Genomic DNA, 25,608 nt, shown 5'->3' on the forward strand with positions numbered 1-25,608 from the left:
TTTGTTTGTTTGTTTGTTTGTTTGTTTGTTTGTTTGTTTGTCTGTTGTTTGGGGTATATTTGGGTGTGTGTTTTTGTTGGTTTTTTTTTGTTTGTTTGTTTTTTTTGGGGGGGGGGAGGTGGGCTCTGTTGCCTTTACCATGAATGGGTGACTTATTAGTAGTAATGATTTGATTGCTGCTCAATCGAGCTAAGCTTGTCACACTTCACTGTCGCTATCATTGGCTACAACTGTGACATGTGACATTCTAAAAAAAACAACCAATATGACAATCATAATGGTAAGCGTGCACTGAGATGTTGCCTTGTCTGATTTAATGTTGTCCTGTAACTTGCTGTGATGTTGTCTATGAAGAAAAATCGAACGTCTATGTAGTTAACTAGTAACTAGTTGTTCACAAGTTAATTCCAAACGTTCAGTAATGTTAAGCCTAAGTAAATAGAGCGTACAGATTTTTTACTGTGATTATAAGCCTACAGTTATCTACAACACAAGCACAGTAGATTCACGAGGGTGGCTGCTGACAGTGATATATATCAGTCTTCCAATTTTCTGTCAATCATATGATTTGGCAGGGATAATATTTGGATAACATTTTCAATTGGCAACTCGACTAACCAGGAGAACCAGTCATCTATTGTTCAGTGTAATAATATCATACGATGTGGCACTTAAGGATATGAGGTATCACGTTTCATTGCCAGCCCCAGGGTTAGTGTTCATGACCGTTGTATACACTGGCCTTCGGCTCGAGCATCCCAAATACTACGGTTACGAGCAACATATACCTTGGGTAGCCGAATTGTTATGCGTTGCTATCGAAATTTAACACTTTCCCACTGGCACACGACACTTACACTTATTTACCCTCCAGCCCTCCCCCACCCCATACTCCTATAGAAAGATATATGTATATGTGCCGCCTAAACGGGTCACTTTCACAAACAAATATCCATCAACATTGGGTGACAGCCAACCAGCCAGCCAGACAGACAGACAGACAGACAGACAGACAGACAGACAGACAGACAGACAGACAGGCAAACAAACAAACAAACAAACAAACAAACAAAAACATTAGAAAAAAACGATGTGTTTCTATTTTCATCTATGGTGACAATATTTACATTAACTGTTACCTAAACGTTATTGTGATTTGATGTCGATTCATAAAAATTGTCTGATGGCATTATTCGTTCACTTAGAGTTACAATATGGGTTTCCTAGACATTCATTGTACATAAAGTAGCTTATGTTACCGAATCAATTTATATTATTTCCGAATACCAGGTTTAAGCTCTACCAATACTTAAGTATACGCCAATATGTTCAATACTACAGGCACCCTTTGATATGCAACAACAACAACAACAACAACAACAACAACAACAACAACAACAACAACAACAACAACAACACTTCCCCCCCACCGTATAAATCTAGCTTTCTAGGAATTCTTCATACACATCTAATGATAATATACATTCTGTACTCTAGAACCCAATGGGTAATTAAAGAAAAATAATGTGATCTATGTATATATATATTCTGTGTTGTACAACCCAGTCTTGTCAAAACATTCGAAAGATGGTTTGATTTTTTGCATCCACAGTTTCTAGATTTCTGGCTTATCGACATACTTAAGGGAAAATAGTTTCATTTTTTCGATTTCTTCCTGTGTCTGTATTCTACCACGGCTGTATTCTGGATCGGGTGATAACTGTAAAATATCTTCACTCAAAGCTTGTTGGACAACCTCAATATCGTTCCGATAGACGTTCTCGTGGTCCTCTGCAAGTACCCTCCCCATCCAGTTATTATACAGGTCCATCAGACGTTCGGCCAGCTGTTCGTCTGATCTCCGGGTAACTTCGTAAGCATCACCGAAGTCTTTGGCTAATACAGGACCGAATTGACGAGTCACACGGTACATCCATAGAGCATGGAATACAGCAGATTGTACATGTTCAGAAGCACCACAACACAAGTCTTCTGTAAGGTAATAGGTATAGTATTATTTTGTGTGGTATGTGAAATTGGAACATCACAATGAAATATATATATATATATATTAAAGTGTTTCTGGCCAAGACGTTTCGCTCAGGCTTTGCAGAGCTGCCCCAGTAGGCCAAATCAATCATACTAGTTATTAATTGCGTTTGTCCTGTCACAATAATTAGTACGGTTGATTTGACCTACTGAGGCAGCTCAGCAAAGCCTGAGCGAAACGCCTTATCCAGAAACACTTTATTGTTTATTCTATATGTTCAAATGAAACTGCTTAGTGTGTGTGTGTGTGTGTGTGTGTGTGTGTGTGTGTGTGTGTGTGTGTGTGTGTGGATATATATAGTTAGTCAAGCTGATGAGTACAATTGTTTCATACAAAAGCGATCAGAAAGCAAGGAGTCAAATCAACTATATCCACATTGATAACGCGACAATCTCGCTCCCAATCACCATGACCCCTATTAAAATTGAAGACGAGTCATTGATTACATTTGTATCCATGACAACAATAAATTCTTTAACATCAGTATCATTGTGTTCACGATGCTATTCCCTGTGTTTAGATAAAACTATGGCAATGTATTAGATAAATAGTAGGGATGACGTCACAGACCTACTTGTGATGATCAATACTTGTCATGTATAACTTTATGTTTCTTTCGTGAACTGACTGTGGAGATTGTATGTGTATCAATTTTATTGTACTGTTCCATTGTTGTTTATTGTGCTTTGCCATTTTTTATGTTTCTTATTTGTGATAGTTTATATGGCAATCTTGAACATCGTATATACGCATCTACAAGTACAAGTATGTTTGTTAGTCATTAAGGGGATACAAGCTTGACTAGCTTTGCTATTTCTTGATCTCTTTTGCCATTTATTGTATAAGCCTTATGTATCTTTTTTTAAAGATTAATTTTATTATTATTATATTTGTGAATAAACATTATTATTATTATTACTTGAAGTACGGAGATATAATATAAAACGTACATACTTCGTCTTCATACACACAGCACGATTTAACACACATCAACTAGTGTTATGATCATAAACATATTAATGAGCAACATGGCGTACCATTTATCGCTTAGTTACCTAGACCACACTGTATATATCACAATATACAAATACTAACCTTGACTGGCTATCGTCTCAGCATCCGCTATACTTTGTTCAGCCAATTCCATTACCCGTTTAGATCTCACTGGGTGAAATAGGGTTATTGTATTTTTTTGTATTCCCCGATAATCAAAATTGAAATGGTCATACGCTTCACTTTTTGTCAGACCAGGGGCTGGCTTCTTTACTGAAAAAAAACACACACACAAAGAACGAATATTTGAATGTTAAGAATAGATATACAGTAACTATGGTAGAATTTAGTATAGACTGTTACAAATAAATGAGCAAAATATATAGATATATATATAATTTTGGTATGCAAAGATAATGCAATGCATGTATAATATTTTCGGTTAGATTCACTAGGTAAAAATGGACGCCATTCACATAATAAAATACAATACTACACCATAGACCCTACACGATTTATCTATTTCAACTACAGCAAATTCCTACAAAAACTTAAAATACACTCAAGTGTAAGCATACCTGGAAGACTTATCCACGACATGGTGTTATTTGACCGATAGCCACACGTCAACCGATGATCTAAATTGTAGGCCTACAGTTCAGTTATACGTAACTACACTATGACAGCAATCAACAACTCGTCTGTTGAATACACCGCTTTGACAGCAGACAACAGCTAGCCTGACTGTTGAATACATTTCGTTGTCGCAATACAATGCATTGCTGTGTATATGACAACGAGCAGTGATGCTCTGCAAACTGTAATGTAAAGAAGCTTTTTGTCAATTGACAATAGAAACTAAGGCGGGGTGTTCTTAATATAGTGTTGAAAAACGAGCCATAAAATTCTACAATGCCGTTTTTAGGAAACGAACTCTCAGAACTCCTTAAACTTTGACATTAGTGACAACCTTAACGTGTCAATCTAATCATAATTAAAGGTCTATCTTCTTGATGTAAATAATCACGTCCAGAAAGTATGTATAGGGCCTACTTAGTCAATGTATTTCATATATATATATATATATATCTGTGTGTGTGTGTGTGTGTGTGAGTGTGTGTGTGTGTGTGTGTGTGTGTGTGTGTGTGTGTGTGTGTGTGAATATGAGTGTCTCGCTGGAGAGAACAGTGCTCGATGCAAATATTAGTAGCAGAGCATTATAGACTTAATTCAAAAGAATTATGATGTAATGAGTCGTTACTCAGGGTTACACGCTTGTTGCGATCATCAGACGACTGATTTGAAGGTTTTAGATTAGAAATGTCGAGATCATTGAAAGAATTCATAATTCCTTGCGGTAAAATTCACAAATCAATCGGCAGACCACATCACAAACCTTTATTTCAGGTCAGCCCCCCCCCCCCCAAAAAAAAAAAAAAAAAAAAAAAAAAACCAAAAAAAAAACCAAAAAAAAAAACAAAAAAAAAAAAAACAACCCCAAAACAAACAAAAAACAAAAACAAAAACAAAAACAAAACAAAAAACGCATTGTTTTAATTCTGACACTGACTTCATTAATTAGTTGTACATCACAGTACTTGATTTGATCATTGAAGTTGGTAATATACTTCGTAGCCCAGCCTATAGACTCACTATAATATATTCAAGTTTACCTATCAAACGAGTTTAACGGCGTTTTCCAAGGTAATTATTTGTGATCTGTGATGAGTTCATGCTACACCATGCCTCCTCAGGGTAAAACGTTTAGATTCGATTATATTATATTCGATTAGATTGCATTGAATCAGTTTAGATCAGATCTGATTAGATCTGATTAGATTAGATTAGATTAGATTAGATTAGATTATTAACCAAACCAATTGTAATGTCCTATTAGGGTTGTGCCTACGAATTGTTAAAAACATCAATAAAACAAAGGTAAGAATACGTAATATACTAAACATAAAAGTATTGATAAAATTGGTCAAATTTAGGTCAAATTTTGGACATGCACTGCTTTGGTGTAAAAGTTATTTGACTAAAAATAGACGACTATAATAATGTTGAAATATAAGGTCATTTATACCGTCATGACTTTATCATCATATGCCTAATATATTGAAATAATTGTTGGGCTGTTATTTTAAGTACTAAGTGTATTATGTGTTGTATATCCACCCACCCACTACAGTAAACAATCTCTTTTGTAACTAAAGTGGCGATTTATCTTATAGTTTTGTGACATTCCATTTTCGTGAAATATCACACATATTGACAGGAAGCACAACCTTTGTACATTTGCTCATTATTGGTTGTCTTGGTAACTTGGTAAGTCTGTAATTTATTTTTGCCATGGATCCATAACTTAAAGAATCAAAGCTATCATACCTGTAGTTTATAAATATCATTTCTTTCGTGGTAATGGGGGGAATTAACAATTAATTCGACATCAACTGTCACAGTATAGATACTTGCTAATTTTTGCCAGAGGGGGCGCTGTTCCGCAAAATATTAAGGCGGGTGTATTTGGAAAATTTAGTTCGGTCGGGTACTAAGAAACAGTAAACAAAAATAGGATCACCTTGACAGAGTCCAACCAAGGACATCGAACAGTGATGCAAAGCAATCGCGGGAATAAGGGAGCCTTCAGATTTTACAAGGGGGGGGGTGGTGGTGGAGGAAATCACACATGTTCTGTTTAAGTAAAACATGACCCTCCCCCCATTCTCCATTTGTAAAAAGTGACCATCCCCTTTGTCCCATTTTGTAAAACATGACTCTCCTCATGACAATTGCATATACTGAACGTTAATCAATATTTCCATTATATGTATACATACAAATTAAATGATTTTGACTCTATTAGAAAGCAATATACAAAGTGACAAACAGTAAATTTAAGACTGGCTGAGAATGAGTCTTTAATGAATGAATGACTTGGGTTCTTGTCAGATATCATATACAGGTGGGGAATGTCAGTGTTTGTTGATAATAGATGCAGAAATTTGATGTGCCTACGTGCAACTACAACCCCACGCCACACCTGCTGATCTTAGTACACATAAATCAAAGAGGTGACATTTTGCTGTTAATATTGATTTATTTCACATCTATCTGTGTCAAATGTCAAGCGGTTTGAGTTTATCTGACCTTGTTGATTAATGGTTGTCAAACTCATCGTATTCATTTCCGCATTTGAAATCATCAATTTTCATTACATTTATGGAAAATCATTTCATGATGATTCTTGAATTTTATTTATAAACATTCATGGTTTACATGCCAACCATTCATCATTAACACAATGTTCACTAATTCACTGGTGATGTCATTGAAAGAGAAGCGTTCACATGTCAATATTACCAAGTTCATGTGCATGAATTGCATACACCACCATGCAATAATTTATTATAAATTGCCCCCCTCTCTCTCTCTCTCTCCCTTAATACACACACACATACACAAACTTGAGTCAGTAGTATTTACCTGTTAAGTTTTTTATTGACAATATAAATGAAACAATTTCAATGGTCTATGACAACACAGCTGCGATCTGACCATAATTGTTATAACATGAGCTGAGAATATACAGTCTAAGTTAGAAAAATATTATATCGTGTTCCTAATTCAAAAACAAATTACATTATACTATTTGTATGTACACAATTGATATTGACATGTCACATCATGTTATACATACATACATACACACACACACACACGTACATACATACATACACACACACACACACACGTACATACATACATACATACATACATACATACATACATACATACATACATACATACATACACACATACATACATACATACATACATACATACATACATACACACATACATACATACATACATACATACATACATACATACATACATACATACATACATATATACATACATATTACATATACTATATATATACATGCATGCCCACATGCGCACACTCATACATACATATATACATACATACATACATACATACATACACACATACACACACACATACATACATACATACATACATATTACATATACTATATATATACATGCATGCCCACATGCGCACACTCATACATACATATATACATACATACATACATATTACATATACTATATATATACATGCATGCCCACATGCGCACACTCATACATACATACATATATGCATACATACATACATGCATACACACACACACACACACACACACACATACATACATACATGCATACACACATACATACATACATACATACATACACACACATACATACATACATACATACATACACACATACATACATACATACATACATACATACATAGAAATGCATATGGAACTAATAAATCAGTCCGTATAAATAGCTGTTAAATCCGACGTTTCGAATAAATATTCTTTTTCAAAGGAAAAATCGGTGAGACATAGAAATGTTAGGTACATACATACATACATACAAACATATCAATATGCAGTCATCCATTCATTCATCCATACATACATAATTACATATTTTCATGAATATGGCAAATATTTTGGCAAAGAGCAAAAGTTTTCCTCTTCCACTGTATATAACGGTAATTTCGATGACTGACTACCAACATCTTGCTAAATTCTATTGCAAAGAAATATATAGTATCAATTGTTTGTACTTTCTGGTCATAAGATGTTGTTATACATTATGAAACTAACTCTAAACATCTTTCAGATACTCTGCATAAATCGGATCTAAACACTGACATTCCTTCTCCGTTTCTGAATGCCATTGATTCAATATACATATACAACATTTAATATTTAGTTTGAAAGTATAGAACTTATTTTGTCATCAACCTGAAAATAAAACAAAAAAGTGGAGCAAAAATAGAATTTGAAACATTAAAACAAAAATAAGAAGTCTACCATATAGTCTTACATGCAAGTCAATTAAATTTGGGGAAAATGAGGGTAATTTTTCAGGTGTTTCCTTGCCCAACTGTAGCGTCACATTTGTAAATCTCAAAAGAGAATACCATTTGGTTTGTTGCAAGTGTTGGGCATTGGCAAAATTTAACCATTTAGTTGATATTTTCATAAGTATCATTTTCAATGGGTTTCAAGAATTACATTGAAACTCTCCTAAGGGACTTCTTAGTTGTTGAAATTCCAAGATTTTGAAAAACTTTCAAGGAATGCTTACATCCTGATAATAGCTGCCTAGTATATAAATGTAGCTGCCAAGTATATGAGATAAAACATATATACTTTTCAATAAACAATTCTCGGATAAACACTCTCAAAGACATGATGGGAATATAATAATTTACCTAGTATAGTACACATTGTTGAAGTGTTTTTGCACAACGAATGTTATGATAATAGTGCTTGTGCAATCATTACCTCTGACAGAAACCTTGATCTGCAAATCAGCCCTTTATATCAGCTCCCTGAGGAGCAATCAATTACAGCCTCTGTGAGCACATAAACATTAAATTATTCACACAGCAACCTTCTTGCCACCAGACAGGTCAACATTTATGTGGATTGACTCGGGCACAGTTGTGGTACAAATCTTGCCAATGGATGTCAACCATTCAGAATCAAATGACAACTTCCAGGCTCAAACAGGTAACTTGCAGCTGACCACTACATCCTACCTCCATATAACACTTAACCCTTTAAAGACTGACACTCTATATTTAGGGTTTAGAGTTACAGAAACATTAGAAGGTTAATAAACCCTGCTGTCCAGTTCATAGCTGCCAATTCAGTGTCAAGAAACAAAATCTGATTTAATAAAGCTTATCCCAATACAAATACTTCTACATACATGCCAGAAATTGAATAAATAACCTATATATTCTTAAATCAATCCTTGACACATATACAAATCTATGTGATGATTTTCAAATATTGCTAAAATGTCAATTGTAATGTTTACTGCCCTGAGTTTTTAGTTTTACATAAAGTGTTTTACAATTATTGTAAGCTGATGTAGAAGATTCACTTTGTTATGTTTTAAAGCTGCACTTGTTGAGATTGGAATATTTTTTTTGACAATGCTAGATCATTCCAATCATGTAGACCAGCTGGGAAAGAGCTTGTTACCAGGAAACCAATAAAAAGAAGATAGAGGAGGAAAAGAAGAGACAGAGAAACATGAAGATGAATTTTTTTTTTTACTTTTTAAAAAAAAAATCGACAGACCAACTTATTGTTGCTATGAAAAAGTAATGAAAAAAAAAATATATAAAAAATTAGGATCACCCTAATGCAAGAATATGCTGGGATTGAAACCCTGGCCTTTAAGTGTTTCATGTCTCTTGGTTTTTTCTCCTTGTGATACTTTGGATGACTGCCTTCCTTTAGAAAAATACTGCCTTAGGTAATCTTTGTTTTGAGAGTGTAGTCTGTAAATTCTGGATGGTTACTTTTTTGTGAATAATCTTCATATAATCTTCTTTCCGCTTCCAAACACAATGAATATCATCAATCCAGTAAAGGAAGCAGCGGCAGTAGATTCAAAGACAGCTGACCAGCTGTGAAAATATTCCAACATGTGTCCGGCTACATACACACCAATAAATCCAGGTATAGCCCCTGCTGTATTCATAAGACCTGTAAGTATGTAGATACAACCAGCAACAAACAAGCATTAACAAGTGCAACTTATTACAAACAGGAAAAGTATATTGGTATTATTAGATTAATAATAATCTTTACGGCCTGGATATGGATTTTGCGGACCGAGGTTGTACAGCGGAAGGGCCGGACTTTAGCAGGGCCTGTAAGCAGTACTACCGAGGTCTGCAAAACCCATATCTAGACCATAAAGGTTTTATCATATACCCCATGTAGTGGCACGGAAACATCATTTGAATCACATAATCAGATAAATTGGCACTGAAATATTATTTTATTAGCACAAATGTCAAAATAGTGATGAAATTAACAAAGCCAAATCACTGGGTGAATGCATATCGATGGGTGCACCATTTGCCATATTTGGGCAAAGTCTGCTTGGTCTTGAAACAGAAAATTATTGCCTGGGTTCGAGGCACCTGCTCTCCATTGAACTGCATTGGAATCATTACTGGATATATGATAACACTTCACATAGCATGTTGGAAGTGTGGAAATGCATCATACTTTTGATTTGTCAATTTTACATAAACTGTGGACCAACTTTATAACATGAAGGATATTTGTCAATACATCAGCTCTTTGAAATCGTTTATTTAGACACAGGATGTCTGACCATATATTTCAATATATCCCGTCCTAGCATCTATGTATATGATCTGTGCAACACTTACCAAACACTGTACCAGCATAGTTTGGTGCTAAGTCTTGTGGGTTTGAAAAAAGACCAGCGCCCCCTAGTGACTGGAAGACTAAAGTTAAGGTAGCAAGTGCTACGGACCCTGAGTAACTAGTGACTGAACTCAAAGATAAAAGGCACATGATAACACCAACACACTCCGCTGTCTGCAATATAGAAAAAGGTCACAACAAAGACAGTTAGAAACAAAGTCCAGTAGTTAACACATGTTGTTGTCACATACCTCACTGAGTTTGTGTATTAAATTGATTTTTTTATCATACTTACATGTAAAACTTTTCTAGCCAGTGTCACTGAATAACCAGCTGACATGATTTGGTCTGCTATGAATCCAGAGAGTATTGATGATGGCACACATAGTAACCATGGTATCACATTAAAAACATAACCCTGAAAATATTAAAGATAGAAAGAACATTAAGATCGACTGTGAGATGAAACTAATGAAAATAAATGAAATTTCAAAAATAAAAATATGTATCATAATATGAAAGAATAAATGAATTTGTCTTACTTTTTCATCTGGAAATTTTTCAGTAAAATAAGTTGGCAGCCATGAAAATATTAAATTGAAGACATAATTCAAACAGAATCGACTTAAAATCATTGCCCTGTTCAAATAGAAATATAAAAATGATTAAATATGATAAAGGCTAAATAAAACAAATGGTGTGTTTCCGATAACCTGACTGACCCTAGCTTAAACTCATAGTAATATTTTTCAAAAATAAAAACAACAAAAATAATAATAAAACAAAATCCTAACCTACCTACCTTACTTTCTGTGACCAAGTCGGACACACACAATTATTATTTTATGCCTAACAGTCATAATAATTGTTCATAATTGTTTAGATATATTTATTGCATTTATTGTTATGCATTTGTGTATATATATATATTTTTTTTTTTTCATTTTTTCAGGGTCAGACTTGACTAGTTAAGATTAAACTTTTTCTGTGGCTCTCAATAGATATATTACTTGATAATATCTTCTTTGAATATTTTTTGTCTCTGGTACACATAAAAATGTGAGCCTAAAAATGCAACTGATTTCAGAGTTTTCTAAAGATGCCTGAGATTATAACATTATTTTTATTACTGTGGACAATCATTGAAGGTGCGAAACTACTATAAAGTTACGTAGTTCACAGACATATATGGCCCTATATACATGTACTAGCACACAGCAAACACACACACACACACACATGCATGCATACACGCATACACGTACACACACATGCACACACACACACACACACACACACACACACACACTCATACACACACACACACACACACACACCATTGATAAACCGACATTCTGATCACAGACATCTCTAGAAAACTCTGAAATTGGTTACAGATAATACTGATTTGAATTTGACTTACCAAAATGCTGAATGAGTACATAAAATTCGCCAAGGAACTTCTCCTTTTGATACTTTGTTTATGTCCACTTTGTGGGATCCCGTCCCATTGTGTAGCTTTTCAACAGATTTTGATACATTACTTATTTCCTGAATCATAAAATATCTTACAAATAAAGCCCAGAGTACACTCAGTGTACCAAATGTATAAAACACACATGGCCAGCCATATCTGGAAAGTAGTAGTGAACCAACACTTCCAGATAACACATTCCTGGAAAATATAAACAAATTTCTTGTTGTATTAGCCTACGATAACACTGAAAATTGTTAAAATAGTTAATTAGTAGCTGTACGCATAATATGTTAAAATAAACTCAAATCATTATCAAACTGATTTTTGGGTCCACACCCAAAATCATCGCACTCAATGTATTGTTGGTACTTTAGGATACAATCAACTCTAAATTAACATGTGCAATGTCTAATTATTGGTATTTTAACAATTTTAAGTTAATATGTTATTTAAGTTGTCTGATCTAAAATAAATAATACCCCAGTTACAGCGAGTTGACAAAAAAATATTTTTGTATCTAATGTGGAAGCAAGAAACGTTTGATATCTTACCCTGCTGATGTCCCTGACATGATAGTGGTATATATCCTTGATTTTCCATTCTTTTCCTGTATTCTTTTGGCAAGTAAACTGGCAAGGGCAGGATAATGGAATGCTTATAGAAGAAAGGGTGATTGGGAGGATGATATTAGTACAATTACAACATTCTAACAACAGATTTGTAGCTAAAAGGTTTTTAAATTTTGTATAAAGTGACAAGCTAGGTGATATATACTATGAAGTATGCCATAACGATAGTGACTGATTGATAGTAGCATTAATATTGGATGATTGATTGTCTGACTGACTGACTGAATGACTAAGTGAATGACTAATTGACTGACTGACTGACTGACTGACTGACTGACTGACTGACTGACTGTGACTGACTGACTGACTGACTGACTGTCTGACTGACTGTCTGTCTGACTGCCTGACTGACTAACTGAATGACTAATTGACTGACTGACTGGCTGACTGACTGACTGACTGACTGACTGACTGACTGTCTGTCTGACTGACTGACTGACTGACTGACTAACTGAATGACTAATTGACTGACTGGCTGACTGACTGACTGACTGACTGACTGACTGACTGGCTGACTGGCTGACTGACTGACTGACTGACTGACTGACTGACTGACTGACTGACTGACTGACTCAGTGATTGATTGATTGATTGATTGATTGAATAATCTCAATCTTCATTTTAAAAAATCAAGATGATTTCTTACCTTGTAGTGCTGCAAATAGTACTCTCATAAATACCAAAAATTTGATTTGTGAACTTTTAGTATCAAAAACGTGAACCAGATATGGAAAGACTACAGTTAGAGAACCCCAGCCTAGAGTTGCTATGGAAAGAACATGGTCTCCGCCTACTCTGTCACTTAGCCAGCCTGAAAATATCTGAGTTGAAGCATAACCCCAATAGAAACATGACAAAATCAGACCCTGTAAGATAAATAAGATAATAATGGTTTGAGAGGATTATACAGGCACCTTATCTGAAGAAATATTGTATTTAAGGTGTTAAGACCCTGTACAATTAATAATATAAAACAATTGAAGGTGATGAACAGCCCTGAGAAAAACAGAGGCATTCACACATTTCAGTGTATGATGAAAATGTATATATAATTCATGGCTCCAAGAATCATGTAGACTATGAAATGACACCACTTTACAACAGCTGTGAAATGATGGCGACATTTGATCAAGGCCACAGTAGACAGAATGAAATGTTGCAATTAAAATCTATTGTTCCATAGTGGCTATATGTTTCTCAAAATGAAATTTCTATTGAGCAAATGCATAGCACTATTACAGTAACACTACACATTTAAGTGTAGAATAAATGAATAAATATACATAGCACTGCATAGGAGCAGTAAAAAAATACTTTCGAATTACTGAAAAAATGTATGTATGTATGTATGTATGTATGTATGTATGTATGTATGTATGTATGTATGTATGTATGTATGAATGTATGAATGTATGTATGTATGTATGTATGTATGTATGTATGTATGTATGTATGTATGTATGTATGTATGTATGTATGTATGTATGTATGTATGTATGTATGAATGTATGAATGTATGTATGTATGTATGTATGTATGTATGTATGTATACGTGAATGTAATTGTATGGGGGAAGGTACATGTACATATACATGTATGTGCTTGCATTCATGCATGTATACAAGTGTATGTGTATATGACTGTGTGTGACGGTGTCTCAGTCTGTAATAAAACATTTTGACATATTTACAATTTCTCTTTTGTCCAGATCTAGTTCTTGTGATATTTCCACGGCTGAAAGTGGCATACAATTTCTGCAGGCAAAGTTCAACATAGTTCCAGTAAACAAAGCCACTGCCCATACACGTCTTTCATCCCTGTAATATGATTTATGAAAAACAAGAATTAAATTAAACTCAAACGGTAATTACATATATAAATCTATTATTTGTCAATTATTCATAAACAATTAATGTAAAAAAATTTAATGAAAAATTACAAGTTCAAATCAAAGTATTTATGATCACATGATCAAAGTCACTAAAAAACCCACTTGAAATGAACGCAATGAATATTCAACAAATACAAATACATAATCATGTTACATAAATAATAATCTTTATTTACACTGGATTGTTCTTAAAGTATATCAACACTTGTCTCCCAAGAAGTCCAATGAGGGCCATCCCTCATGGGCTCAGTGTTAATGCTGGAGGAAACCGGAGTACCCTAGGAAAACCTGCGTTGTTTGGTACAGTCAAAACTGAACGACACTTTTCTTACTTACAGCATTGTAAATTTTACTCAAACCCTGAATGGGTTGGAGCCCCAACCGCAGTGGTAAGAGGCAGGGGGTTTAACCACACGGTCACCGACAACCCGATTTCCTGGGGATAAATTTTGGTTTGTATATATAAACTAGCACTGTGTGATAGTTTTATCACAGTCCTGACTGCAGATGGAGTAAGTTGAGACTCTATTCTGAAATTGTCCCTTTACTTTCCTCAGTGTTTAACAGACATAGTCAGAATCTAGTCCAGTGTAACATAGTCAGAATCTAGTCCAGTGTAACATAGTCAGAATCTAGTCCAGTGTAACATAGTCAGAATCTAGTCCAGTGTAACATAGTCAGAATCTAGTCCAGTGTAACATAGTCAGAATCTAGTCCAGTGTAACATAGTCAGAATCTAGTCCAGTGTAAACGTACTCCGTCTGCAAACAGGTCTAGGTTTTATCACTATTGTGAGAATGAAAATAATTGACCAACAATATATATATTATATCGTGATATGTGTAATTTTTTTTGGATGAACAGCACTCCTAAACACTCAAAAAAGAAACAATGAATACAATTAATGAATGTGTACATTCACAGATGAGGAGTTAACGGAACCAACCAACAAAATCAAAACTATGTTTTTGCGAAAATTAGTTTGTTGTTGATCAACAACCCAACATAATAAACACACAAAATTGATAATGGATGAACACATTAATAGATGGTAAATGGTATAGTAAATACATAAACAATATTAGTAACATTATAAACAATTACTGAAGAGATTTATTCTAATTTACATCTCAGAGTTTGCATGTATCAGAAAGGGGAAATAGCAGTGTTACCACTGTCACGTGATGTAGCGTAGCCAAGAATTAGAAGGATATCTCTTGTCGAAGTGCTTGAGTCACACTTCTGTTCTAGGTCACGCCATAGTTGCAATAATTGTAGCAGTCGTCGGGGATTTAAGTTGTTGTTTTTCTGTTTCTAAGTCTTTTTTCCGTCCTGATGTTCAACTGGGAAACAAGCAGTTGAACATCAGAACCAAAAAAGACTAAAAAACACAACAAAAATCTCTCGAAACCACAACGAATGCTAGTACAAATCATTATTGCAGCTACCTCACGCCCTTGACATTATTCGAAGCAAAGACCTAGTTTCTACAATTTCTACGCTCGTTCGAACAAATATTATCCCTTGGGGATGATCAGATCCATTTACCTTTGCCACTGTTTCTCTTCCGGTTCTGTGGACGGCATGTTGTGATTTATTCGGTCGCTGACGTGTTCCCTTTAATATTATAATAATACATTAGCAGACGAGCACAAAATGCCACGTCGTCTGCAACCAGTATCAGTCGCTCAACACAAACTCACGGTTTAGTTCTTCGCTACTTTTCTACATATCGACATTCCGTTCAACTAGATCTCTATATTCTCGGCTCACACAAGTATGCACTGGTTTTACATTCCCACAAACTTGCATTTCACATCGTCATAACAGTACACAGCAGTACGTTTCAACAAGGTCAAATTGACGGGTCAAGGTCCCCTAAGAGAGACAATGTTTTACTAATATCGCCCTCAACGTTAGATATTACAAAAGTACAAAAGTTCCTTTTTGGATAAAGCAAAGAAAAGAAATTGCAAATCCGATTGAACTTTTGGTATATTTATTATTAATGATTTACATATTTCCTGGTTGATTCACCTCAAAATCGTCACAAATTAGTATCAAAATTTACCGTATCGAATTTCACCCGTGTTGGGGGTTCCACAGGAAGTAGCAGGCAATCCCTCAAACTCAAAGTGAGTCACTAGTTCGAAAGTCGACCTTGAAAACCAAGACAGAAACAACGGGTAAATTTCTATTGTAAAATGGTAAGTTAATACATATTTTTACGATATATGTAAGGGTATAGCGGTAAACATTAATGTTTCCGGGGTTTTTTGGAGTGTGGCGTTCCGTTAGGTGTAAACACAGTAACACGTGCCAGCGTTGTGAGGAAGGCGATCGGCCGGATTTCGCCATCTGTGTGTAGGTATCGTGCTCATTCCGATATCCTGTCGTACAACATTTCGTAAAATGTAACCCACTGAGACAACGTGAGTCGTATGTTATGTCGTCATTTCGAAACTGTACTACGACACTTGCTTCTGTAATTGAAACAATTTTTGCCTCGCCCACTGTTTAAACATTTCAACGGCTGGTGTTTATTTTGACTGACTTCTTTTGTCGAAGAGAGAGGATTTCGTTGCTCCGTGATTAACACGTAAAGTCAAAAAAAATATAATGGACATATTAAAATAACAATAGTAACCGTGTCAGTGCTAATGGGTCAGGGTTGTGGTCAGGTCACACTACGTCCTCTGAGGTGACCCTACTGAGATCTGGTTGGCTGATAAGGGTAATCGTCATACAAAGTGCCCCTATGCAAATGAGATGAGACAAAAACCGAACCCCAACCTCTTGAACAATTTAAAGTGAAAGAGTACATCATTGGTATTGCACACATGTACTTGGTTGGGTTTGAATTATTTCATCAACTGTTCTCTGGAGTAACGGAAATTTCAAAATGGGTGCAAACGAGTCACAGTCTGTCATCGGAAACCAAGACAATTTGAAGTCGAACACCAATCATGCGAACAAAAAGACTAAATCTAAGGATGTGGAGGAGAAGAAGAATGTTATCAATGAAAACAGCAGAAAAAAGAAGGTATAATGGTTGTTTTTTTAGTAGATGGTTGAAAGTTTGGCAGAAGTTAATAGAAGTTGCTAACTTTTACAGTTACTACTTTCAAACGGTCGGAACAATTGGAAAAAAATATTATCTTAAAAATATTTGAACTGAATTTACAGACAACTGAAATGGTATTTTGTTTTGATCCTGTTAAGTTAGTTTTATTCTGTGTGATTCCTTTGATATCTTATCATTCTAGCATAAACTTTACATTTTAGGGTTTGAAATTTTAAACTTTTTTTTTATTCACAACTAATATACTTTTATATGTGTGTGTTTTTTTTTTTAAAAATTATTACAATGAACACTAGTACCTAGTTGTCTTACTCAAATGTGTGACCCTGTAAACATTTGTACAGATTAGCTACACCCTGGTATAATTTATTATTTTGTCATAAATACCTACAAGTACATGTATATCCTCTTAAATTGATATATGAGAAAGATTGTCTTGACATCTACAAATGTTATTTCAATTCTCCCACTTACTTTTTTTTCAGTTGACATGTACATAGCTTTTGCTACTCAAATGAATGGCTCTGTTTAGTAGTTTGATATTTCATTTGACAGCTGAGATGTTCAGTCTGGTTTGAGTTCTGATTTTTTTATGATTACACAGTAGATGATCCATAGTACAAATATTTGCCATTTGATTCTCAGCTGAAAAGTTCATACTTATTTTTGATAATGAGAATAAATGAATAAATTTGTCAGTTATGTATTTGATTGACAGCTGGGATATTCTGTCTGCTTTGAGATGCAAAATAATCCAGTGGAGTATTAAGACCTATATAGTATTTACAATTCTATAGCAAGTACAAGAATTGCTTGTGGTCATTTCTCATTTGATTCTCAGTTGAGTGTACATGTGTTTAGTTTTCATACTGAGAATGAATGTCAATTTGACAGTTTTGTATTTTGTTGACAGCTGGGATAAGTTGTACTGCAAATAATCCAGTAGATCAATATACAGTTAGCTATTGCAAGAGTTGCGTTGTCATTTTCAGTAATCCAGTAAACATGATATAGGAGTGATTGCTAGAATTGTGTTGTCATTTTCAATAATCCGTTCGATCCACAGTTAATGTGTATGTACATCAATTGCTAGAATTTTGTTGTCATTTGATAAGTATTCCTTTTCTTAGACAACTGTGTACAGCTGTGAAAAAAAGTCACAAAGCCAGATAAGTGGTAACCTCTGTTCACATGTATTTTCAATTCTAAACAGGTGGGGCAGCCAAATGAAAAATAGCACTGGGTATGAAATGAAATGATATATGGCTCATAGAGTTTGCTATACAATCATGAACAACACAAGCAGGTCACAGGCATTTAATCCTGTATTTGTTGATTGTATTTACCGGTAATATGTCTGGTTATAATAATGCTAAACAGTTTCAAATATGATTAATCCCATAACCATGAATTGTATTCACTAACCACGACACATGATGTCTACAAGATTGCTTGCGTTCTGAAATGAATATTGCACTTATTATCAAATTTAATAATAGCTGCTTAGCAAGTTGTGAAAATATTTGCAACCAACTGTGCATTAACAGTTCAGGACATTTATTTTTTAAGATGAATTCAAAGTGACATGAAGTAGCACTGAATGTGCCTTAATGTTTGGTTATACCAAATATTAGGCTTTGAGCAAGGTTACAACTTTGTAATCTTTTATTTGTTGTCAATTATTGCCTCTAGATAGAGTCTAGGTGTCACTAAGTGACCTTCAGAGATTTGTATCAGCTATGTGTTAAAACATGTACGCCAGGGTTCTGAATATATACATGTGTACATGTATACTTATGAATAAATAATTTAACACCCCCCCCCCCCAACCCTGTGTCCCTCAAATATTAGACAAACATTTATACTGTGGGTCACAATGATAAAAAACTTTTATTTGGGTCATCGCATATCGTAAAGATTAAGGGCCAGGGCCAAATTTTGGTTATGACAAGATTTTGCTTTGTATCAGTGATGCATCAAATAGGATCAGAGCGCATACAGCATGTGAGTATCCATATAGTAGTGGATAAAACGAACACCAAATGATGATGGGTCACAAGAAATTGCTGTTATGAGTGATTCATCAAATTAGCTTTAGAGGGCACACTTCCCCCTACAAGTACATGTACACTGTGCAGACACGTACATGTAGAGACACCCACATATCGTACTTCTACTGTTTCCTGTTTTGTTTCTTTTATTGTAAAGATGATTTTTCCAATTCTAGGATTTCTTTTGAACCAAAACTTGGTTTCACTTACACATGTATTTGTCTCTACTTCATTCCATCTCTGTCAGTCCAACCAGGTCCAACATGTACATGTACTTTGTTGAGAAGTAAAAGTGTATTTTGGTTTTGAATATAAAGTTAATATTTTCCCCATTCATTCCAGCCGGGTGAAAAGTCCAACTCATATGTCCACTTTTGTTCAATAAAAGCAAAGTGTGTTTCAGTTTTGAACTTGTTTTTGATCCATTTTCCTAATTCATTCCAGCCTGGTAAAAAGTCAGTCAAAGATTGACTTTTGTTTAAAAAAAAAGCACATTGTGATTTGGTTTAAAAACATGTAATATTTCTTTTTCTTAATTCATTCCAGCCTGGTAAAAAGTCTAAGAAGTTCATAGACAAGAAGAAAGCAGCCAACTTTCAACTTGTTCACAGAAGTCAAAGAGATCCTTTACAAGCTGATGAGGAGAGTTCTCAACATGTCCTCAGACCATTAGAAACTACTGATGAGGTAAGATGAAACTTTTGTTGATAACTGAGTCTTTCAGTTTTATCCATTAGAACCAAAACAACAAAGTCATTAAAAGTCATTAAACCCTGTAAATAGAGTGAGTACCAGCTGGTACGAATGAAGTCAGTGTCCTGTACCAGCCTGGGTTTCTTTGCATCATTGCAGAATACATCTGGAGATAGTCTGAGTCATCTGAAATCTTATACACTACACATGACAAAGAGACTCTGAGTTGTGTTGTGTTTGACAATTACATGTAATGGGTGATATAGATAGAGGGTTACATCTGGTTAAGTTTAGAACCCACTGTTTAATCCAATGGGAATTGTTACATGTATGTTTACTCTAAAATATGATGTTAGATGGTTGAGAGTATTTTGCAATAACACTGTTTATTGTGATGAACATTTATAAATTTTTGTTCTCTAGAATCACTCTATAGCCTACTGAAAACTTGTGGAAAATATATAGTCAACACATCTCTCTCAATTAAAAAAAACAGAGAGAGAGAGAGAGAGAGAGAGAGAGAGAGAGAGAGAGAGAGAGAGAGAGAGAGAGAGAGAGAGAGAGAGAGAGAGAGAGAGAGAGAGAGAGAGAGAGAGAGAGAGAGAGAGAGAGAGAGAGAGAGAGAGAGAGAGAGAGAGAGAGAGAGAGAGAGAGAGAGAGAGAGAGAGAGAGAGAGAGAGAGAGAGAGAGAGAGAGAGAGAGGAGAGGGAGGGAGGGGGAGGGAGGGAGGGAGGGAGAGAGGGAGGGAGGGAGGGAGGGAGGGAGGGGGGAGGGGGGAGGGAGGGAGGGGAGGGAGGGAGGGGGGGGGGGGAGGGAGGGAGGGAGGGAGAGAGAGAGAGAGAGTGTGTGTGTGTGTGTGAGGGGGATACCGTGAGAAGAGCGAGCAGACAGACAGACAGACAGACAAACATACAGACAGACAGACAATGTGTACTTTCTGCCCCTTCATAACAAAAACACTGCCCAAATGTTTTTGTAATCTAAAACTGCAGATAGTCTTTGCTACAGAAAGCAGCCAACTGTAAAACCCTAATCACTTCTTCAAATACTGTTGTATGAGTTTTATATTGTAAATAATATGGGAGTGAATGTAAATATTAAAACATTGATGTTTGATTGCAAATTTACAGTGTAGTTGACAACTGGTTACTGACCACACAAGACCACTTATTACAAACCCAATGTTTGCCCATCATTTTAATTAGCACATATGTGTGTCTATGTTTACAAAGTCTTTCCTGTTATGTTTTGTTTTTCATTTCACATCTGATTATAAAAAGGAAAAACAAATCTTTATTTGTTGGAACATTTAAAGCAAAGATGTTTTTGATAAATATTCACACAGTTAACTGAATATCCCACAATTCTGTCTGATTTTTACTCCCGGATACACAGCACCTTGAATTCAAGCTAATCTAGATCACCAATGATGAAGGGTTTTGAGAGGAGATTCTGAGTGATGTTCAAAACATAGTATTGTCACTGATGAGTTTCTGAATACTCATAACTTTATTGGCCTAAAATCCATGCTGATGGGGTTTTGAATTTATTTCCGTTTTCCCATCAGTCAAAATTTCAAAATCCCCAATGGCCTGGATTCAAGACTTATATTATATCAGCTTAGATATCAGTAATTATTCTGGTCTGGAATAGTAAAATCTACCTGAGGTCCTTTGCATCTGATATTTCATTTATTTACCTTCTCATGCCTTAACCATCGGCATCCATCATTACCATATTTACTATATGTTTAATAATTAGGGCATTTTACCACCTCAGGGTAATGCATAGACCCTCTGCCAACATTGGTGGAAGGTCTTTGGGCAATGCTATGGTTCTGTTCTCACTCCTTCAGCAATGGATTCACAAGGTTTCCGTGTTTGTGTAGAGATTCGGTTTCCGGTGCTTGGTTTTCTCAAGTTCAAACAGAGAATACATGTTTAGAAGTAGAAGTATTAAAAAAAAAGTTTAAACATGTGAAGTAAATCTTGTATGTATTGTACACGGTATAAAGACTTATTTTGTACTTGACCTTGAAGGTTTACAGTTCCTATTAAAAGCTTAGTGGCCAACTGTGAAGGCTTTTCCTATTAGTCTCGGTTTCAAATGATTTATGGTGATGTGAAAAGGTCAAGTTCGTTGTATATTACACTGTTTCCTTGATTAATACATTTGTATGTATAAAGGAAACTGTACTCCTGGGGGCTGTACCTGTACTGTCATGATAGCCCAGCGACTTGTCTTGGTTTTGCTATCTCAAGAAACTATCAGATTGGTTGCGGCAGTACTTAAGCCAAGACAAGTCTGGATATAGCTTGTATTATGATACCATGCATGTGATAATGTTTAACACATAGACTTTACATATTTTGTATCATAGGTCAAGTTCAGGATACAAGGGGATCATACTTGGCATTAGCCATTTCATGAGTTTGTGATAAGTTATAGTACAAATGAAGATACCTTGGTGTTTCATTTTTGAGATGTTCTTAACTCACAGAGACAACTTACAATGTAAATGCAAAGGAAACAATTATAGAAGTGCCATAGAGCCGACAAGTAAACAAACATGTACGCCTGATTTCCCCTGAAATTCCCAAACTTTGGTAAAATCTACTTGTTTCTGTTTGTGATTATACTCCTAATATACTGTTGTGTGAGATATTGGATAACATTGGTTGATGATTGATATGATTGTATAGTACATGTATGGTACAATAGGTCATCAAAGGTCAAGATTAGCCTTAGTTCTGTGACATGATTGACCTTGAATGACATGCAAGGGATATCAAGTGTGTGTACTTCTATGTTACCTCTCATTGTTGCTAATGTGACCCCATTGGGGTGACTAAGTGTGGTTACATAAGCAAATCAACACAGGATCTTCCAGTTTAATAATACAAATGTATATATATATAGCAGAGCTGACATAAATATTTACAGAGACATACATGTATCTGTTCTGGTCTAAAAAAAATATTTTGGTGCCTTTTAATAGTTACTTGTATTTCAAACGTGTGAAAATCTTACAATTTACATTATTCTGATCATTATTACTTAATATTAGTCATAGAAAAAATATGAATTTATGATTAAGTTATTGAAAATAGTACCGTTAGGAAACCTTACACAAAAATATCAATAAGTGAACTAGTTTTGATGGTTGGTACCCAAGTCTACTGGTACGTCTTTTTGTAAACATGAGTTGAATTGCGGCATTTTGAAAGCATTCCATCTACAGAACACATGATTATGTGTGAACAATTGAACCTTTTAATGTTCACTATTTGTGAAGTATACAGTGCATGGTGATCTATTCAAGATGCCGTTGATGTGCACTTGTTGTGATCTTTTAAGCTCTTTAATACGTTTTATTCACAAAGAGAGTACAAATACTAGGATATATAGGAACAAACACACCCTATAGGGTATATGATATAGGTTGCGTTATCTTTACAATTGGAAGATCACACTGTCATACCAACTTTGTTACTTTGTTAGGCTTTGCTGACATTTGCCTGTGATTTCCGACTTAAATAATGCTTTTGAAGTTAGCTTTTAAGCTTCTTGCTATGTAAACATGAATTTCAGCATTGAATAAGTGTTTATGCAGGTATGTGACTTGAGTACTAGCAATGAGAATACTTAAATGATCTGACTTGCAAAGAGATTAGTATGAGTCATATTCAGGCAAACACTGACTTGTAAGGGAACAATGCCCTATCCTAACTTAATATGTCTTTGTATATGCCAGGGTATATGCTAAAAAGTGTTAACATATTGATTATTTTCACATAGTAAATGAACTTTTAGTTTTCTCTGGCATTTAACAAAATAAAGACAAAGTTCCTGTATATTAAAAACTTAGCTGTATTTGATCAATACTTTATGCCAATGACATGTCACATATTGTTTCTTTTTAGTCTTTCATAGCAAATGCACTTTTAGTCTTAGCTGCCAATTTATCAAACTAAAAACAGACTTCCTGTAAAAGGTTACTGTATTTGTAAGGGTAATGTCCTTGCATGCCATATTGTACCATAATTGTTTCATTTCTATCATGATGCATCAGTTGAATTTTTGGTTGGCAATATGACAAGAAAATAAAAGCATCCTGTATAAACTATAAAAGTGACCAGCATAATGTTGCTGCGGTGTCCTTGTTTGTGAACAACTTGTCACGTATTGCTTCAGCTCCATTACCTACAAATGGAATAGCTAGAGTAGCAGTCTGACAAACTTAAAAAAAAACAGACTTCCTGTTAGAACAAAGTTACAGTTCTAGGGTAATGACTTGCATGCCAACAACCTGTAACAAGTCTCTCTCCCTGCAATATCAGAGAATGAACTTTTAGCTGGAAATTGAGAAACTAAAGACATATCTCCTTTGTAAAACTCCACCTTGATGTGAGTTTACAATGTGGACGCTTCAATATGCTAATATATCGTACTATATTACATGTATTTCTCCTCCATCTTTTATAACAATGTACTTTTAACAAACAATATAAAGAAAAATAGACTTCCTGTCGGAAGTTTTTGGTATGATAATGGCATATCGGCCAATAACCTAGATGTAAAATATTGTTTTTTCACCATTTTCTATAGCATGAGGACTTTTAGTTTAAACACAATTTGATGAACTTAAAGAACCCCTGACTTCCTGTTCAGAACTAAGTAACAGATTTTGTTGTGATAATGATATTGGACAATAACCCAGATGTAACATTGTTTTTCACCATTTTTTTAAATAGCAGATGGATTGTAGTGTCATCATTTGAACAAACTGTAAGTCTAGACTTCCTGTGTCATGGTACAGGGTTTTGTTCTGTATAATGCCAACAACCTCCATGTACATGTAACATATTGGTCTTGATGTAACATGATACCAAAACAAAGCTGGAATTGATTCATTCTACACTGCTTAGTATGTAAATGATGAAGGCCGCACATTACATGTACATGTATATGATTGTATCCCACAATAATATGCAGTATTATAACAGGAGAGTGACTATAAACACAAAAGTTCAACAACCTTGTCATAGAATCCCTCCTTGATATAGCAAATCAGTAGGCTATATACAATTGTATCTGACTCGTCAACACATTGGCTGCTATGCAGTGTAGCTCAGAGACTTGGCTATCTGACTTGACAGTATAGCCCAGAGACTTTGCTATCTGACTTGACAGTACAGCCCAGAGACTTTGCTATCTGACTTGACAGTATAGCTCAGAGACTTGGCTATCTGACTTGACAGTATAGCCCAGAGACTTGGCTATCTGACTTGACAGTATAGCTCAGAGACTTGGCTATCTGACTTGACAGTATAGCCCAGAGACTTGGCTATCTGACTCAACATACATGTACTGTACCGGCTTGACAGTATAGAGACTTGGCTAGAGCCTAGAGCCTAGAGACTTGGCTA

The 25,608-nt window shown here is 35.1% G+C and overlaps 3 protein-coding genes across 5 annotated transcripts in view; 1 reads left to right on the plus strand and 2 right to left on the minus strand.

The window, feature by feature from the left end:
- Positions 1 to 1,405: 1,405 nt before the first annotated feature.
- Positions 1,406 to 3,795, minus strand: LOC144446051 (uncharacterized). Its single transcript, XM_078135741.1, has 3 exons — positions 3,622 to 3,795; positions 3,146 to 3,316; positions 1,406 to 1,992 (listed from the first exon to the last, which is right to left on the minus strand). The coding sequence occupies exons 1-3, from the start codon at positions 3,641 to 3,643 to the stop codon at positions 1,616 to 1,618; spliced, it is 570 nt and encodes a 189-aa protein (XP_077991867.1). The 5' UTR covers positions 3,644 to 3,795; the 3' UTR covers positions 1,406 to 1,615.
- A 4,209-nt stretch (positions 3,796 to 8,004) lies between these two features.
- LOC144445937 (voltage-gated purine nucleotide uniporter SLC17A9-like) lies at positions 8,005 to 16,112 on the minus strand. Its single transcript, XM_078135580.1, has 9 exons — positions 15,902 to 16,112; positions 14,153 to 14,279; positions 13,109 to 13,328; positions 12,385 to 12,487; positions 11,780 to 12,031; positions 10,899 to 10,995; positions 10,652 to 10,774; positions 10,359 to 10,530; positions 8,005 to 9,660 (listed from the first exon to the last, which is right to left on the minus strand). The coding sequence occupies exons 1-9, from the start codon at positions 15,937 to 15,939 to the stop codon at positions 9,491 to 9,493; spliced, it is 1,302 nt and encodes a 433-aa protein (XP_077991706.1). The 5' UTR covers positions 15,940 to 16,112; the 3' UTR covers positions 8,005 to 9,490.
- A 387-nt stretch (positions 16,113 to 16,499) lies between these two features.
- Positions 16,500 to 25,608, plus strand: part of LOC144445448 (protein LTV1 homolog) — a 59,632-nt gene continuing 50,523 nt past the window's right edge. For 2 of the 3 annotated variants that reach the window (XM_078134995.1, XM_078134996.1), the window contains exons 1-2: positions 17,187 to 17,396; positions 20,033 to 20,173. In XM_078134995.1, the coding sequence (XP_077991121.1) occupies positions 17,256 to 17,396; positions 20,033 to 20,173 (282 nt within the window). In that variant the 5' untranslated portion in view covers positions 17,187 to 17,255. Of the gene's footprint in view, positions 16,561 to 17,186; positions 17,397 to 20,032; positions 20,174 to 25,608 lie in introns of those variants that run through there. The other variant, XM_078134997.1, reaches the window with a different exon arrangement.

The sequence above is a fragment of the Glandiceps talaboti genome, chromosome 14, assembly GCF_964340395.1.
Source record: "Glandiceps talaboti chromosome 14, keGlaTala1.1, whole genome shotgun sequence".
NCBI classification, from domain to species: domain Eukaryota; kingdom Metazoa; phylum Hemichordata; class Enteropneusta; family Spengelidae; genus Glandiceps; species Glandiceps talaboti.

Bases quoted from the DNA above. Each gene is read 5' to 3' on its own strand.
- LOC144446051 (XM_078135741.1), bottom strand. From the start codon at position 3,643: ATGTCGTGGATAAGTCTTCCAG. The intron at 3,317-3,621 runs GTATGCTTACAC...GTTTTTTTTCAG, and splicing joins GTCGTGGATAAGTCTTCCAG to TAAAGAAGCCAGCCCCTGGT. The intron at 1,993-3,145 runs GTTAGTATTTGT...ATTACCTTACAG, and splicing joins TGAGACGATAGCCAGTCAAG to AAGACTTGTGTTGTGGTGCT.
- LOC144445937 (XM_078135580.1), bottom strand. From the start codon at position 15,939: ATGCCGTCCACAGAACCGGAAGAGAAACAGTGGCAAAG. The intron at 14,280-15,901 runs GTAAATGGATCT...ATCATATTACAG, and splicing joins GAAGAGAAACAGTGGCAAAG to GGATGAAAGACGTGTATGGG. The intron at 10,775-10,898 runs GTAAGACAAATT...TAATATTTTCAG, and splicing joins AAAAATTTCCAGATGAAAAA to GGTTATGTTTTTAATGTGAT.